Source organism: Falco punctatus (assembly GCF_963210335.1).
Source record: "Falco punctatus genome assembly, chromosome: 1".
Lineage (NCBI taxonomy): Eukaryota > Metazoa > Chordata > Aves > Falconiformes > Falconidae > Falco > Falco punctatus.
The window spans coordinates 12,914,215-12,927,627 of record NC_137580.1 but is presented as its reverse complement, the minus strand read 5'-3'; the positions used below and the strand labels follow the sequence as shown (position 1 = coordinate 12,927,627).

Genomic DNA, 13,413 nt, shown 5'->3' with positions numbered 1-13,413 from the left:
AGAAAATGTTCTTGGCTCTTTCTTGTCAATTAGCCTCTCTGAAACCAGAGGCTTTTCTTTTGTTCCATCGGGCTTCTAAGTTCCTAGTGTAGTTTGATGCACTGCAGAAAGCACTGGGTAGATCCTGTCGCAGTATTCACGGTTGCATATTCCATATTGAAGAACGTAAGGTGGAGGGGTTTTGCTTGGGAACCCGCGCATGCCCTGTTAGTGCACGTCCCTTCTGCAGAGCAGCTAATGGTGCATTTGTTTCTTTCCTCTGCCTCTTCTCTTTTCTTTGGTGCTTTTGTCCTTTTGGTTAGAGGGCATGAGGTGTGTTAGTCTAAAGAGTGAACTCCATCACCTACCTGCATGACTGTGACCCCAGGATAAAAATGAATTATTAAACAATAACTGAATTTCTCTATTTTTATTAGGTAGAACGAGTTTTAATAATGATGTCACATAGCCAGAATACAATTATTTTTCTCATTTATATGCAAGTCACTGACAAAAGAATTGGTTATTTTGCTATCTGCTTTTAGGTATGTGGATTTTTATTCGATGAATTCTGCTCAAAAGTTCAAAATGTAGTATTAGGCTATATAAACTAACCTAATCACTGGTAGCATTTAACTGGTTCAGAATGTGTTTAAAATGGTCATGTACAGTGAAAACTGTCAAACAAGAGATGATCAAATTAGGCAGCTAAGAGAGATTTTGTGGCAGATTAAATGAGTGCTCATGTAAAATTACCTACTATTGCAGTGTGTGTAAATTCATATACTGGAGCTGATGAGCCTCTGGCAGGGAGCTTTGCAGAAGCTGCAAGTATTTTTAGTGGAAACAAAATCTCAGTTCAGTTATGCAGCATGTGACTTCCTATTTCTGTAAGTTACTTCCAAGGGACTTCCTCTGTTAAATCGGCTTGTCTCTAGAGATTTAATCTGGAGCCGGAGTGTAGTCTGCTTTGTCCTGTGCCTGTGACAGCATTTTCCCAGAGTTTTCTTTTGAGTATTTTATTTTTATTTTGTACTGTCTTCAGCATGCAAGGATCTAGTGGCTGCTACCCGTGATCGGAAGCTGAATACGTTTATACAAGTCTCAGTGGTACATCCAGCAGAGCACATTTTGACGAGGTATTCAAGCACTGAAATCGTGGAGGTGAGAGTCTTTCTTATTCAATTAACACGGTCATTAATGAATTGCTCTTTTCTTCCTTAGTGAATGAGAAGTAAAACAAGTTTGTGCACAGTCTTAGGTAAGACAAGCACACTCTGCCAGTTAATAAAGCATACCTGAATGTGCTGTAGTTCTTGGCATTTAACCAGGATAAACGGTTAGAAATGAACTTGGCTTTTCATGAAAGCTCTGTTGTTCCAAGTAGAGGCATAGGGAATACTCCAGTTCTCCAGACATAGATCTAGAATGAAACAGGGAATAGCTGCTTTCATGAAAGTACAAGGCACTGCAAAGTAAAATTAGAGTACAGTGAGTAAGGTATTTGTAAAGTATTTTTAAATTACAGAAGAACATAGGTGTATTATATGGTCTGTTATATCCTATATATCCTATCTGTTTCTTGTTCTATTTTTTACATTGGAAAGTTGATGCTTTTGCAATTTGAAAAATATTAGCCTACTTTTATAATTAGGGAAAAGTGTGTGTGTACGTAATGTCTGTGACTTTATGTGAAATAATTAGTAACTTGCATCACATTACAGCAAAAGTTGTCTGAGGATGCTTTGCGAGTCTTCACTTTGCCCTGTAAGCATCATGTCAGAAACAGCAAAAGTGGTTCACAGAGGAAAATTAAGTGTGGGCAGGCAATGTAGGTGTAGCTTGCTTAATTTACTGTAGAGATTCATTAAGAATGGGGAAGTCTTATTGTAAACAGAGATGATTTTGCGAAAGGCTTGTTTTAACTGTTAAATACAATGAGAATATTTCATGAGCTCTTTGTGTGGTCAGTTTCAACTAACTACTAATTAAATTGTTATAGTTTCAGGCTTAATTCAAACATCTTGTTTCTGATTGGGGTGTTTCATTGCAAACTGGAATGATGTCATGCAGAAGATGGAATAGATTATTTATTTATTTATTTATTGAATAGAAGTTGATGCATTTCCTGACACAATGTCCTAGATCTGAATAAATCCCTGAATTTGTTGTCAAGGCTCTCAGCTTCATGGTCAAGCTTTGGGGGAGGGGAAGGCAGGGGCACAGAAAAGTTATTTTCTTTAAGAGAAATTACACTTATCCTGCAAAATCCTTTATTTTACTTAATAGAAAATTTAAGGATACTAGCCTAAGCATCTTTGGAAACTAAGTATAATTAAACATTGAGAAATTCTAGCCAACGTTTTATATGATTAATTGAACTGTTCATATATCTGAAGCTATGATAAGGTTACTTCTGTGTTCACCTTTTAGATATAATCATAGTGCTACAACATAAAGGAATATTATCTTATTCCTCTACTGCCTGAAGAGGGGTGTTGTAATCCCCTCCCTGCAAATCAGTATCCTTAATGTAATACAGGGAGTCTTTATAGCATTTCTGTAGACATTTTATTGTGACTTAATGAAGATCTCTCATTTTCTGTGTGTGAGTTGTGTCTTCAGTTCATTTAAATTATTATGAGATTTCGGAAAATATTCTGGGATAAAGATCAGGTTTGTTTATTACAGGTTTCATTGCACATACTAAGACCTGCTGGCTGAGCTGTTTAGGGGCATGTTGCTAGTTTCTATTGCAGAAGCACTCAATATCTTTTCCAGTTAAAAAACTTTTCAGAAATCTTTTTGAAACTTTCCTAACAAAGTTTTGAAGTTCTCTGATTTTCTGACTGCTTGGGTAATACTTAGCTGTTCACATCTCTCCACAGTAAAAAGCTAATTTGTTATAAAGAGCCCACAGTTTCTGTACATCCATAATGGCTTACTACACATTGCACAGCTGTTACCTTACTGAATGTTTACTCATGTTACACAGGGTACAAGAGATCCACTGTTTTTGACTGGTGTGACATTCCCACCGGAATACCCCATCTATGAGGAAACCAAAATAAAACTAGCAGTCTATGATGTCAAAGATAAATCTCAAGACACGGTAAGTGCTTTGCTTCATTCTTGCATAAATCGTACTGAGGATTTAAGTTTGTCACTATATTGTTCTTTGGTTCTCTTCAGCAAGTTTTCCAATTGGGGAAATAGGTTTATGTACAATTGGTTTTGCTTTTTTCTTATACCTTAAATGTACTGTATTTTTTTGTTGTTGTATTAGAGAATAGAGAAAGAGAACTATGCACTTAAGATAGACCCTGTGCTATTGTTTAATTGGTTACATGAATCAGCACGGGTATTCCTGGCAAATAAAAAAATACTTTTCTGTGCTTTTTGATGGCAGAGAACATATGAAATACACTGAGATAACACCACTGTGAATAATTTTCCAGAAATATGTTTCTGATATTATTATATGCCCAAACCAGAATCATAATAGGGGCATGTAACCTGATGTTCGAGAGAGGTAACCACATTTTATTTTTGATCTCTTGCATACCCACAGTTCTCCTGTGGCTGCTGCTATTATCTATTTGTAAGGGTCCAAGATCATCTGTGTCACTGCTAAAGGTCAATAATTTTGGGTTGCAGTCTACATTTCTGGTTACACTGTCAGCTTTTTACTTAACAAACAGTTATTCACTTGAGATGATATATGGAGGTCAGTGCGGTGATCTGAGTGATTTAACTGCCAAACATAGACCATGAGTACCAGTTTATGTGCTCCAGGTGATCTAAGACAGACTTGCAGAGCTAGAAGATACCATAGGACCTATGGGAGATCTGCATTTGTCTTCTGTGGCAGCTGGAGTCCACAGAGATAGTTTTCTCTTGGGCATCAAAAATGGTCCTTGATGCCTGTATTTAACTAGCTGAAATGCTCTTTACACATCTGTAATTGGCCCCTAGTACGATTAAAGACTGTGCAAGCTCATTCAATGACTTTATATGCGTTCATTATCCATAAGAAGGAAATTAAAGGCATAACTTACAACATCAGACTGTCTTTGCTTACAAAAGTAAAGTTACAAAGTTACAGATTTAGAGGACTTGTAATTTTTTTTCAGGTAGAAAATAGTTTATGTGTTTGTTTATGTTCTGGACCTTTGTGAGCAAACATGTTGGATCTGTCTCCTTGCTGTCCTCTTTAATGGGAATGTATGGAATATTTCAGACACTGAATCTGGACTACTTTCGGTTTATAGACTAAAGTATTTTTTCTGTTTAAGAATAACAAGGGAGGGGGCATATACACACATTTTCAGAATGTTTATGTTTTAATTTTTGGTTATGGTTTAGACTACAGGGGCTTAAAATGGGATCTGCTATTTATTCAATATAATTGTCACCCTTGGACAGATACAGGAATTGAGTGAAAGCAGTTTGACTTTGTCCCTTCCCTTCCAGTTTCTGTTGTGACTGACAGATGATGGAAAATAATATCCTGTCTGTAAGCAAAAAGAGTGGACTTGATTCATAGAGCTATCCCTGTACTACTACTCTTCTAGTTGCAGGTCTTGATGCTGCCTCTTATACAGGACAAGATCTAGCCTCGAGAATCAATAAAATTTGATAATATTTTACAAACTTTTAGTAACTTTTTATAACTCTTCTTTAAAATTGTAGTACAGGATTAGAGTATCTCCCAGAGAATCCCGTTAATGTAGCTCATAAGTCACAAGAGAGAACTACTACTTTTGTCATAGTAGTTATGTAGCTCCTATGTAAAACACCTAGACTTATAGCTTTATCATATCTTTTTGTAAGGGAAGACGTTAATCCTGTCCCTGGTTTATATATATTTAGCTTTTTTTTTCCAATATTAAGCCATTTTAAAACAGGATGTAGATAAGAAAAAATTAAATAAGCTTTAGAATTTGAGTTAAGGTAGACTACTGCAAGTGTCAACGACCCTGGGCCATCCAGGTTGTGACTTCATTTGTGGCAATATTTGGACTTCTGTTTATATCCTAGAATATCAGCAACAATAAAATTAATGGTTTGACTTTCTTTACTATAATTGGAAGCCATCACACTTTTGTATTAATTCAGGTGACCTTTTTGTGTCTGGAGGTGTATATAGATTCATAAAAGTCAGGTTTAAATGAGCTATGTTTGTTACTATTACTAGCATAGCTGCAACTGCACAGACCTCAGTCTTTGCTTCATGATCCAAGAAGTGGGCAGTAAGCCTGTTCCAAGTGCTGTGGCTTCACAGTTCTATTATCCAGGCTACAACAAAGCTGACTTTCTTGTTTCTCAAAAAATGCTGCCACAGCTTATAGCCACAACATGGAGCCCCACCATTTCTCCAGACAGGTAATCCACTTGGGGGTAGAGGTGAATCCAAGGGTGTTAGGTATGCTTCTGCTCTTCTAGGTCATGCTTCCAGAGCAGTCACCAGCTCGTACAAGGGAGCATTTATGGCAGAATCAACTTTGGATCTGACTGCAAAATAGTTTGGAGAAACTGGGCAAAGAGCTACAGTGATAAAATTCCCACAGCATCAGGGCTATACTACTACTGGTTACTTCAGTTAACCAATTCAAAATAGCTAATATCCCTCGTCCCAAATATGTACTTATTCTTTTCTTATTTCCCTTGTAATTAAAATGAAACTAAAGGAAGTGAATTCTATGCATTAATTAAACTCGGCAGGATTTTACTGCCGCAAATAGAAGACTGTAGAGAAGGAGGGAAAAGGGCAGTGACTGCATCACAGGGTGAAGCATTTTTGTGTTTTTTTTCCTAAAGCTGCCTCTTTCTGTACAAGAGAATTAGGTCTCTTTTTCAAACCCACTAGATTTTTACCATAATACAAAAACAATTATATACTGCTTGGTTTATGCACACCGGTCATAATGCTAAAGTGAAAGGGGATGCTCCCCAGTGTGACACAACCAGAATGTTTTTTTGGCACTTGTGACATGCTACTTGGGCTGCTCTTTTTAAAAATTTCAAAATAACCCTGCAATTCTTGCATCCCTGTACCAGAAAGCGGATAGTTAACTTCACTCTTGGCTGTCATTTAACTTACATTATATAAGGAGTGAAGTTTAATTATATTAAACTACTGTGCAGCTGGTATCACATTCACTGTGGTTGATACAGTGAATGTTCTAACTGCACTTTTCACTTTTTATGCATCTCTGTCTGATGTTGATTATATTTTGGCTGTGTCAAGCTTTCTGTAATTGAGGCTTTTTAATATAATGAAACAATTGTATTTTTTTGTTTTGTCTAGTCTTCTTAAGTTAGGGTGATTGGTTACTGTAACTTTTCATGTAAATAGAAACTTTTAATAAAGACTATGCTATTCCTACTTTACTTTAATATAGTTGGAATAAAGAAGTTAATAGTGTGTTTATGAAATGTAATTTAAATATACCCAGTGAAGCCATGCATACAAAGCAGTGGGTAATGCATAGTCTGAAAAATGTACTGTGATATCTGTTTCTACATCACAAAAATTTTCATCCGATATTGCCGTGAGCAAATTTATGTTTCACTGGCTTGAGTTGCACTGTCTTTAAGATTTTTAGATATTTGGGTTTTGTCATAGTGCTGAGGCTGCACCTGTTTAAGTCATTGTCCAAAAAAATCAAAATTAGAGGCTCATATGCTGTTAAAGTATTACCTCTGTACCACTTCTGTACAGGCATGCTATTCTTATATTTCCTAGAAGCATGCAGGTTTGCCCAGTTTGGTCTAGCAAATTTTAAAGCTAAAACTGGATTAATTATCTTTGAAAATACTGCTTTGCACAAATTAGGTACCACTGCCATGACAGACCTGGAGAAAATACAAAATACATGAATTTGCGTTACATTAAGAGGCGGGGATGCCTAGTGACTAATTTGGGAGGCAACAGTCTGTCTGTCCTGCGTTCGGAATGTATACTACTTGCGTCCTGCAGCGAGCATTCTGAACTTCATTGTGTAGAGCACTATGGCTATATTTTTGGGCAAGTACATAACATTTAGCTACGGTGAGGCTTTTCTTTGCTTTTTTTCCAAGATTGATTCTTCTGTGGCCCAATCTTCATCTGATTTGTGTTTATTTCATGCAGTTACACCTACTGCTTAGATTCTTACTATACCGACTTTTCTATCTGTTAAGTGGGTTTGAAAGTGTTTGTATCTTGTGTGATGGGATTACTTTTGTTTTAATGCAACAAGATCTTGAGGTAAACACTGTTCTTGTATGACATGCAGTGAGTTGGGCCACCTCCTTTTGATCCACACATGGAGAAGTGTTGGAAGCAGAGGAAATTTGCAACTTTATCTGGTTACAACTTTCTGTATGTAGTCCCTGCATCACCCCTTCACAGATTCCCCTTATTTATAGGAGGAAATGGAAATTGGGAAGCCTGAGAAGAAGCTTCAAAAGCATAGATTTTGAATACCAACTAGGGTTAGATTATTTAACAGGTTTTTTTGCTGTCTATCTTAAACACCAGCAGGTAGATACAATCTCCTTTAGATGGATGTAACTACTGGAATACACATGTGATATTGATGATATAACCAACTGTGCTAAAGCTCCTGAGAACCAGGAGAAACCGGATGTATACAAGGCAGTTGGAATATTACACGTTCTACTGTCTGGTCTTGCATTGCTTACTTCCCAAATTTTCTCTTAATCAATGAGAATAAAGTCAGATTAACATGGTAATTTTAGGAGTGGTAGGCATGGAAACACAGTATTAGATACGGGAATTTGTTATAAAGTGACAATTTTAGATTATTTAGGCTTCAAATTACACGTTTTAGCTTTTGAGGTTTGAATTTTCTATTGAACGTACTCACCATAAATGAAAATGTGCAAAGGGTTTTTCTTTGTATGTTTCTTGATATTGCAAGTATCCCTATTAAAACTGAATCACACCAGGGTGAGTAGAAAATGAAGACTGTCTGTCATGAAAGAAGCATTTTGAGTTCAGTTGTGAAACCAAACCTGAAGTGGCAGCAGCGTTTCATGTCCCCTTGTGGGCATTGATCTGTAACACAAAACCACCGTGCAGTTAAGTGGGGTTTGCCACCTCTGCTGAAGAGGCCCATGGCTTGACTATTAGGAACACTGCAGAGCAGTATGTGAAATGCATTAGCAGAGATAAATGTAAAAGCTTGCATGTCACCTACTCGCACTCTGCCTGTAGCAGAGTGCTCTTAGTCCCTCACCCTTGTGAACACTAGAACTACTGAAGCTGTTTTACTTTAAAACTTGAAGTGATGTTGAAAATGCTCTATTTTGTTTAGAGAAAAAGCACTTCAAATTCTTCCTTTTAACAGTTCCATTCACTGTCATCTCTGCAGAATTTTTAGAGAAATATTGCTTTAAGTTAGAAACTCTTATTATCTCATTCTTCTGAACAGAGCAGTATTGTACGGTACCATGGTCCTACCCAAAGAAATATTTGCACTAAAGCTTTAGATATTCATGTTTCTTTTCAAAATCATATGTTTTTTTTCACAAATATATATTTGATGATAAATTTAGTTTTCCTTTTGCATCAAATTATATATTCTTACTAAAAGCCATTATTGGAAATTTTGAGCAGAGGAATACTTTTTATTCTTCTGGGAACATGCGTGTGGAATCCACTTAAAACATTATTGTCCATCTTTCTCAGTATTTTTTAGAAGTCTGGACACATAAAGGGAAATTCAAACTGCTGACTTTCATTTGGGTTTATACTGAAATAAATTCTTTCTTTGAAGTGGCTGAGGGTGTAATAAGGTTTTGTATATCTTAGTGTATCTGCGAGAGAGTTGGGGATAAGTGTCAAGACCAGGAAAGTTACAGGTATAGACCTAAAGTCCATTTGTAGCCTTACTGCTCTTTGTGCCTAACCCTTGAAAATTCAGTGGGAGGATTTGACTTTGCAAAAATTTTCTCTCTTTGAAAGCATCCTACTTTTCCTCCTACCGTTTTATTATTTTTTTTACTAATTGAGGCAAATTCTTCCCTATTGCTCTGTCTTCAGGGAAAGTTGTAATTTACTGTTCATTCATTTTCCATTTTCTTTTCCTTTTCTACCTACTCTGTCAATCAAATGCTATTGCTGCCTCACATCAGTCAAAGGTTTGCTCCAAGAGCTGACTTTTTGGAAAACTGCTGTAAAACTACGTAGTGATGAGACCAATTGTATTCTGTACAAATATAAAGGGTTCTAAGGGAACCAAATAGTGAATAACAGAAAAACAGAAAAGATAACATTTTCCTGTAGATTTTATTTTAACCAGCTAAGAATTTCAGTAACATAGGCATGGTTGTTCCAGTCTCTGTAGCATGCTCCAAAAAGCTTGCAAATGTAGCGTTCTTCCATGAGTACTTTGTATGTACGTATTCATAGATATCTTTCATTGCTTCATCCCTAACTAGACCAGCACAGACCACATCAGAATAGTCAAACAAATCCAAGGTGGTTATTGCACTGCTCTATCATTTCTAATGATGACTTGCAGGGTTCAAGGGACACGTGCCTAGTACAGAAGGCAGGGTTGTTTTCCTCTGAAATATGCATGCTGCAGTGAATAGAGGAAGAAGAGCATGGCACAGTGTTTCTTTAGTCAGTGTGGAGCAACTGGACTGTGAGAACATGGCCTCAAGTTGAAGAATATGCCTCTGTCCTTTCAAAGGGTTGATCTGCTTTCCTTCCCAGTGCCTTTGACCCTGGCATCACCTGGACAAGGCACTGGGGGTGCAGCTTCTCAGGAGGGGTGGCTGGTGCCCTGGTAGGCTGGGTACTGCAGCCCTCCTGGGCAGCCCAGGCACTGCAAGCCTTCTTGTACTAAACACAGCAACATGGGAATGTTGAATGGCTCAAAGGATAAGATTTGTCTGTTCTCATTGATGATTTCCCTTTTTTATCAGGTGAATGATCAGTTAGTCCCATCACACCAACACAAATTCTAAAAAGTACAAAGGGGAACTGACATTCAAGAAAATAGTGATGTTTGCCTTTAGCTGTAGCTACTTAAAATTATACACACAACAGATGACATGTTTAACTATAGTTGATGGGTAGTTTATAAATGAGAGGGGCTTCCTGCAGGTTAAAAAAAAGCAGAAGACTTAAGATGTTTGTTCTAGTATGGAAAGCTCTAGTTTTGCCTGTTGAACTCATTTTTTGGTAGTTTCTTTACCTGGAAAATAATTCATCAAATCAATGCCTCTCTCGTTCATGTAGAAGCACTTCTAACTTTAAGTGGACACATTGAACTCCTTGAAAAATTGCAATTGTGAACTTCTGTTCAATGCTTCATGTTCTGTGGGTTTCTGTCAAATAAGACTTTAGAATAATCTATTACAAGTAATTGTATTTATACTGCAGGAAAAAATGTTCATGTGCCATCCTTTGCTTGCAGCATTTATAATTTTACGTTAACAGAAATGAATTAACTGTAGGAAATGTGTTAAATATTGAGGGGGGAAAAAAAAGAATAAGAAATGCTTATAGCATAGCATCTGCCTCTTAATCTTCACTAAGGAACTTCCATTTTTCTCAAAGCCTGGTTCAGTACTAATGGAAATAGTTCAGTGCCTTCCTGAAATTATTTTGATTTTTGCTTTATAATATTTGTTATCTTAATTTTTTAGTGTCTTGAAAATCTAACATATCTGTACTCACAGAGTCCAACCACAGAGTCATAGAATTGTTTAGGTTGGAAAAGCCTTCAAGACCATCAAGTCCAACCATCAGCCTAGTACTTCAGGGTCCACCACTAAACAAGTCCCTAACTACACATCTTTTAAATACCTTCAGGGCTGATGACTCAACCACTTCCCTGGGCAGCCTGTTCCAATGCTAGACAACCCTTTCAGTGAAGACATTTTTCCTTAATATCCAGTCTAATATTTCTCTGGCAAAGCTTTAGGCCATTTCTTCTTGTCCTGTGACTTGTTTCTCGGGAGAAGAGTCTGATGCTCACTTCGCTACAACCTCCTGTCAGGTAGTTGTACAGAGCGGTAAGGTCTCCCCTGAGCCTCCTTTTTTTTCAGGCTAAACACCCCAGTTCCCTCAGCCGCCCCTCACAACACTTGTGCCCCAGCCCCTTCCCCAGCCCCGCTGCCCATCTCTGGACACACTCCAGCCCCTCAATGTCCCTCCTGCAGCGAGGGGCCCAAACCTGAACACGGGATTTGAGTATTGAGTACTGGCCTCACCAGTGCCCAGTGCAGGGGGACGGTCACTGCCCTGGTCCCGCTGGCCACACTGTTTCTGACACAAACCAAGTGATGTTGGCCCTCTTGGCCACCTGGGCACTGTGCTGGCTCATGTTCAGCCAGCTGTCAACCAGCACCCCCAGGGCCTTTTCCTCCAGGCAGCTTTCTAGTTGCTCTCTCTTCCCCTAGCCTGTAGTGTTGCATGATGTTGTTGTGACACAAGTGCACTGAGCCTTGCTGAACCTCATGCAATTGGCCTTGGCTGATGGATCCAGCCTGTCCAGACCCGTCTGTAGAGCCTTCCTGCCCTCAAGCAGATCAACACTCCCTTTCAGTTTGGTGTTGCCTGCAAGCTTACCGAGGATACACTCAATCCCTTTGTCAAGATTATTGATAAGGATTTTAAACAGGACTGGCCCCAGTACTGAGCCCTGGGGAACACCACTTGTGACTGGCTGCCAACTGGATGTAGCTCCATTCACCACTATGCTTTGGGTTTTGCCATCCAGCTGTTTTATTTTACCCAGCGAAGAGTATACTTCTCCAAGCCATGAGCAGCCAGTTTCTCCAGGAGAATGCTGTGGAAAATGGTGTCAAAAGCTTTACAAAAGTTCAGGTAGACAACCTAGGACCTTCCTTTTGTCAACCCCTGCTGGCTGCGCCCGATCCCCCAGTTGTCATGCACATGCTGCATGATGGTGCTCAGGATGATCTGCTCCGTAACCTTCCCCAGCACCAAGGTCAGGCTGACCGGCCTGTAGCTCACTGGATCCTCCTTCCAGCTTTTCTTGTAGGTGGGCACCACACTTGCTAACTTCCAGTCAACTGGGACCTCCCCGGTTAGCCAGGATTGCTGGTAAGTGATTGAAAGTGCCTCGGTGAGCACTTCTGCCAGCTCCCCCAGTACCCTTAGGTGGATCCCATCAGCCCCATAGACTTATGTGCATCTAAATGGGTGTAGTAGGTCACTGATCATTTTTCCCTTGGATTATGGGAGCTTCGTTCTGCTCCCTGCCCTGGTCTCCCCCTCAAGAGGCTGGGTACTCATGGAACAACTGGTCTTACTGTTAAAGATTGAAGTTAAGAAGGCATTAACAAACCTTGGCCTTTTCCTTATCCTTTGTCACTATGTTTCCCCCCTCTTCCCCCCCCCCCCCCCCCCATCCAATAAAGGATGAAGATTCTCCTTAGCCCGTCTGTTGTTGCTAATGTATTTGTAGAAACATTTTTTATTGTCTTTCATGGCGGTAGCCAGATTGCATTGTAATTGGACTTTGGCCCTTCTAATTTTCTCCCTGCATAACCTCATGACACCCTTATAGTCATCCTGAGTTGCCGGCCCCTTCTTCCAAAGGTCACTAACTGTCCTTTTTTCCCTGAGTTCCAGCCAAAGCTCTCTGTTCAGCCAGGGTGCTCTTCTTCCCGGCTGGCTTGTCCTTTGGCACATGGGGACCGCCTGCTCCCGCGCCTTTAAGATTTCCTTCCGGAAGAGCGCCCAGCCTTCCTGGACTCCTTCGCCCTTCACAGCTGCTTCCCGAGGGACTCTGTCAGCCAGGCTCCTAAACAGGCCACAATCTGCCCCATGGAAGTCCAAGGTAGCAGTTCCGCTACCTCCCCTCCTTACTTCTCTGAGAATCAATAACTCTGTCTGTCATTTCGTGATCGCTATGCCCAAGGCGACCCCCAGCCACCACACCACCCACAAGTCCTTCTCTGTTCTTCTTCTGTGGTCCACCCTGCCTAGCTGGCTCCCTGACCAGCTGTGTCAGAAGTTAGCTCCCACACGCTGCAGGAACCTCCCAGGCTGTTTCCTCTCCACTTTTGTGGTGCAGTTGTATTGCCAGCAGAAATCCGTTAAGTTCCAGTCTCCCATGAGAACAAGGGCTAGCAATTGTGACACTTCTCCCAGCTGCTTCTAGAATATTTCATTTTCCTCTTCATTTTGGTTGGGTGGTCTATAACTGACTCCCACCACGATATCGGCCTTGTTGGCCTTCCCCCCGATTGGTACCCATAAGCGCTCAACCCTGTCATCACCGTCATTAAGCTCTAGACAATCAAACCCTCCCTGACACACAGGGCTCCCCCACCGCCTCTCCTTCCTTGCCTCTGCCCTCCGAGGGGTTTATAGCCATCCACTGCGGCGCTCCAGTTGTGCAACTCATCCCACCGTGTTTCCATGATGGCAACTACATCACA

General features: G+C 39.9%; 1 protein-coding gene across 4 annotated transcripts in view; it reads left to right on the top strand.

Moving 5' to 3' along the window:
* INPP4B (inositol polyphosphate-4-phosphatase type II B) overlaps positions 1-13,413 on the top strand; it is a 356,888-nt gene that overhangs the window by 156,656 nt on the left and 186,819 nt on the right. For all 4 annotated transcript variants that reach the window (XM_080403492.1, XM_080403493.1, XM_080403494.1 and 1 more), the window contains 2 exons: positions 1,025-1,143; positions 2,975-3,091. In XM_080403492.1, the coding sequence (XP_080259618.1) occupies positions 1,025-1,143; positions 2,975-3,091 (236 nt within the window). The remainder of the gene's footprint in view (positions 1-1,024; positions 1,144-2,974; positions 3,092-13,413) is intronic.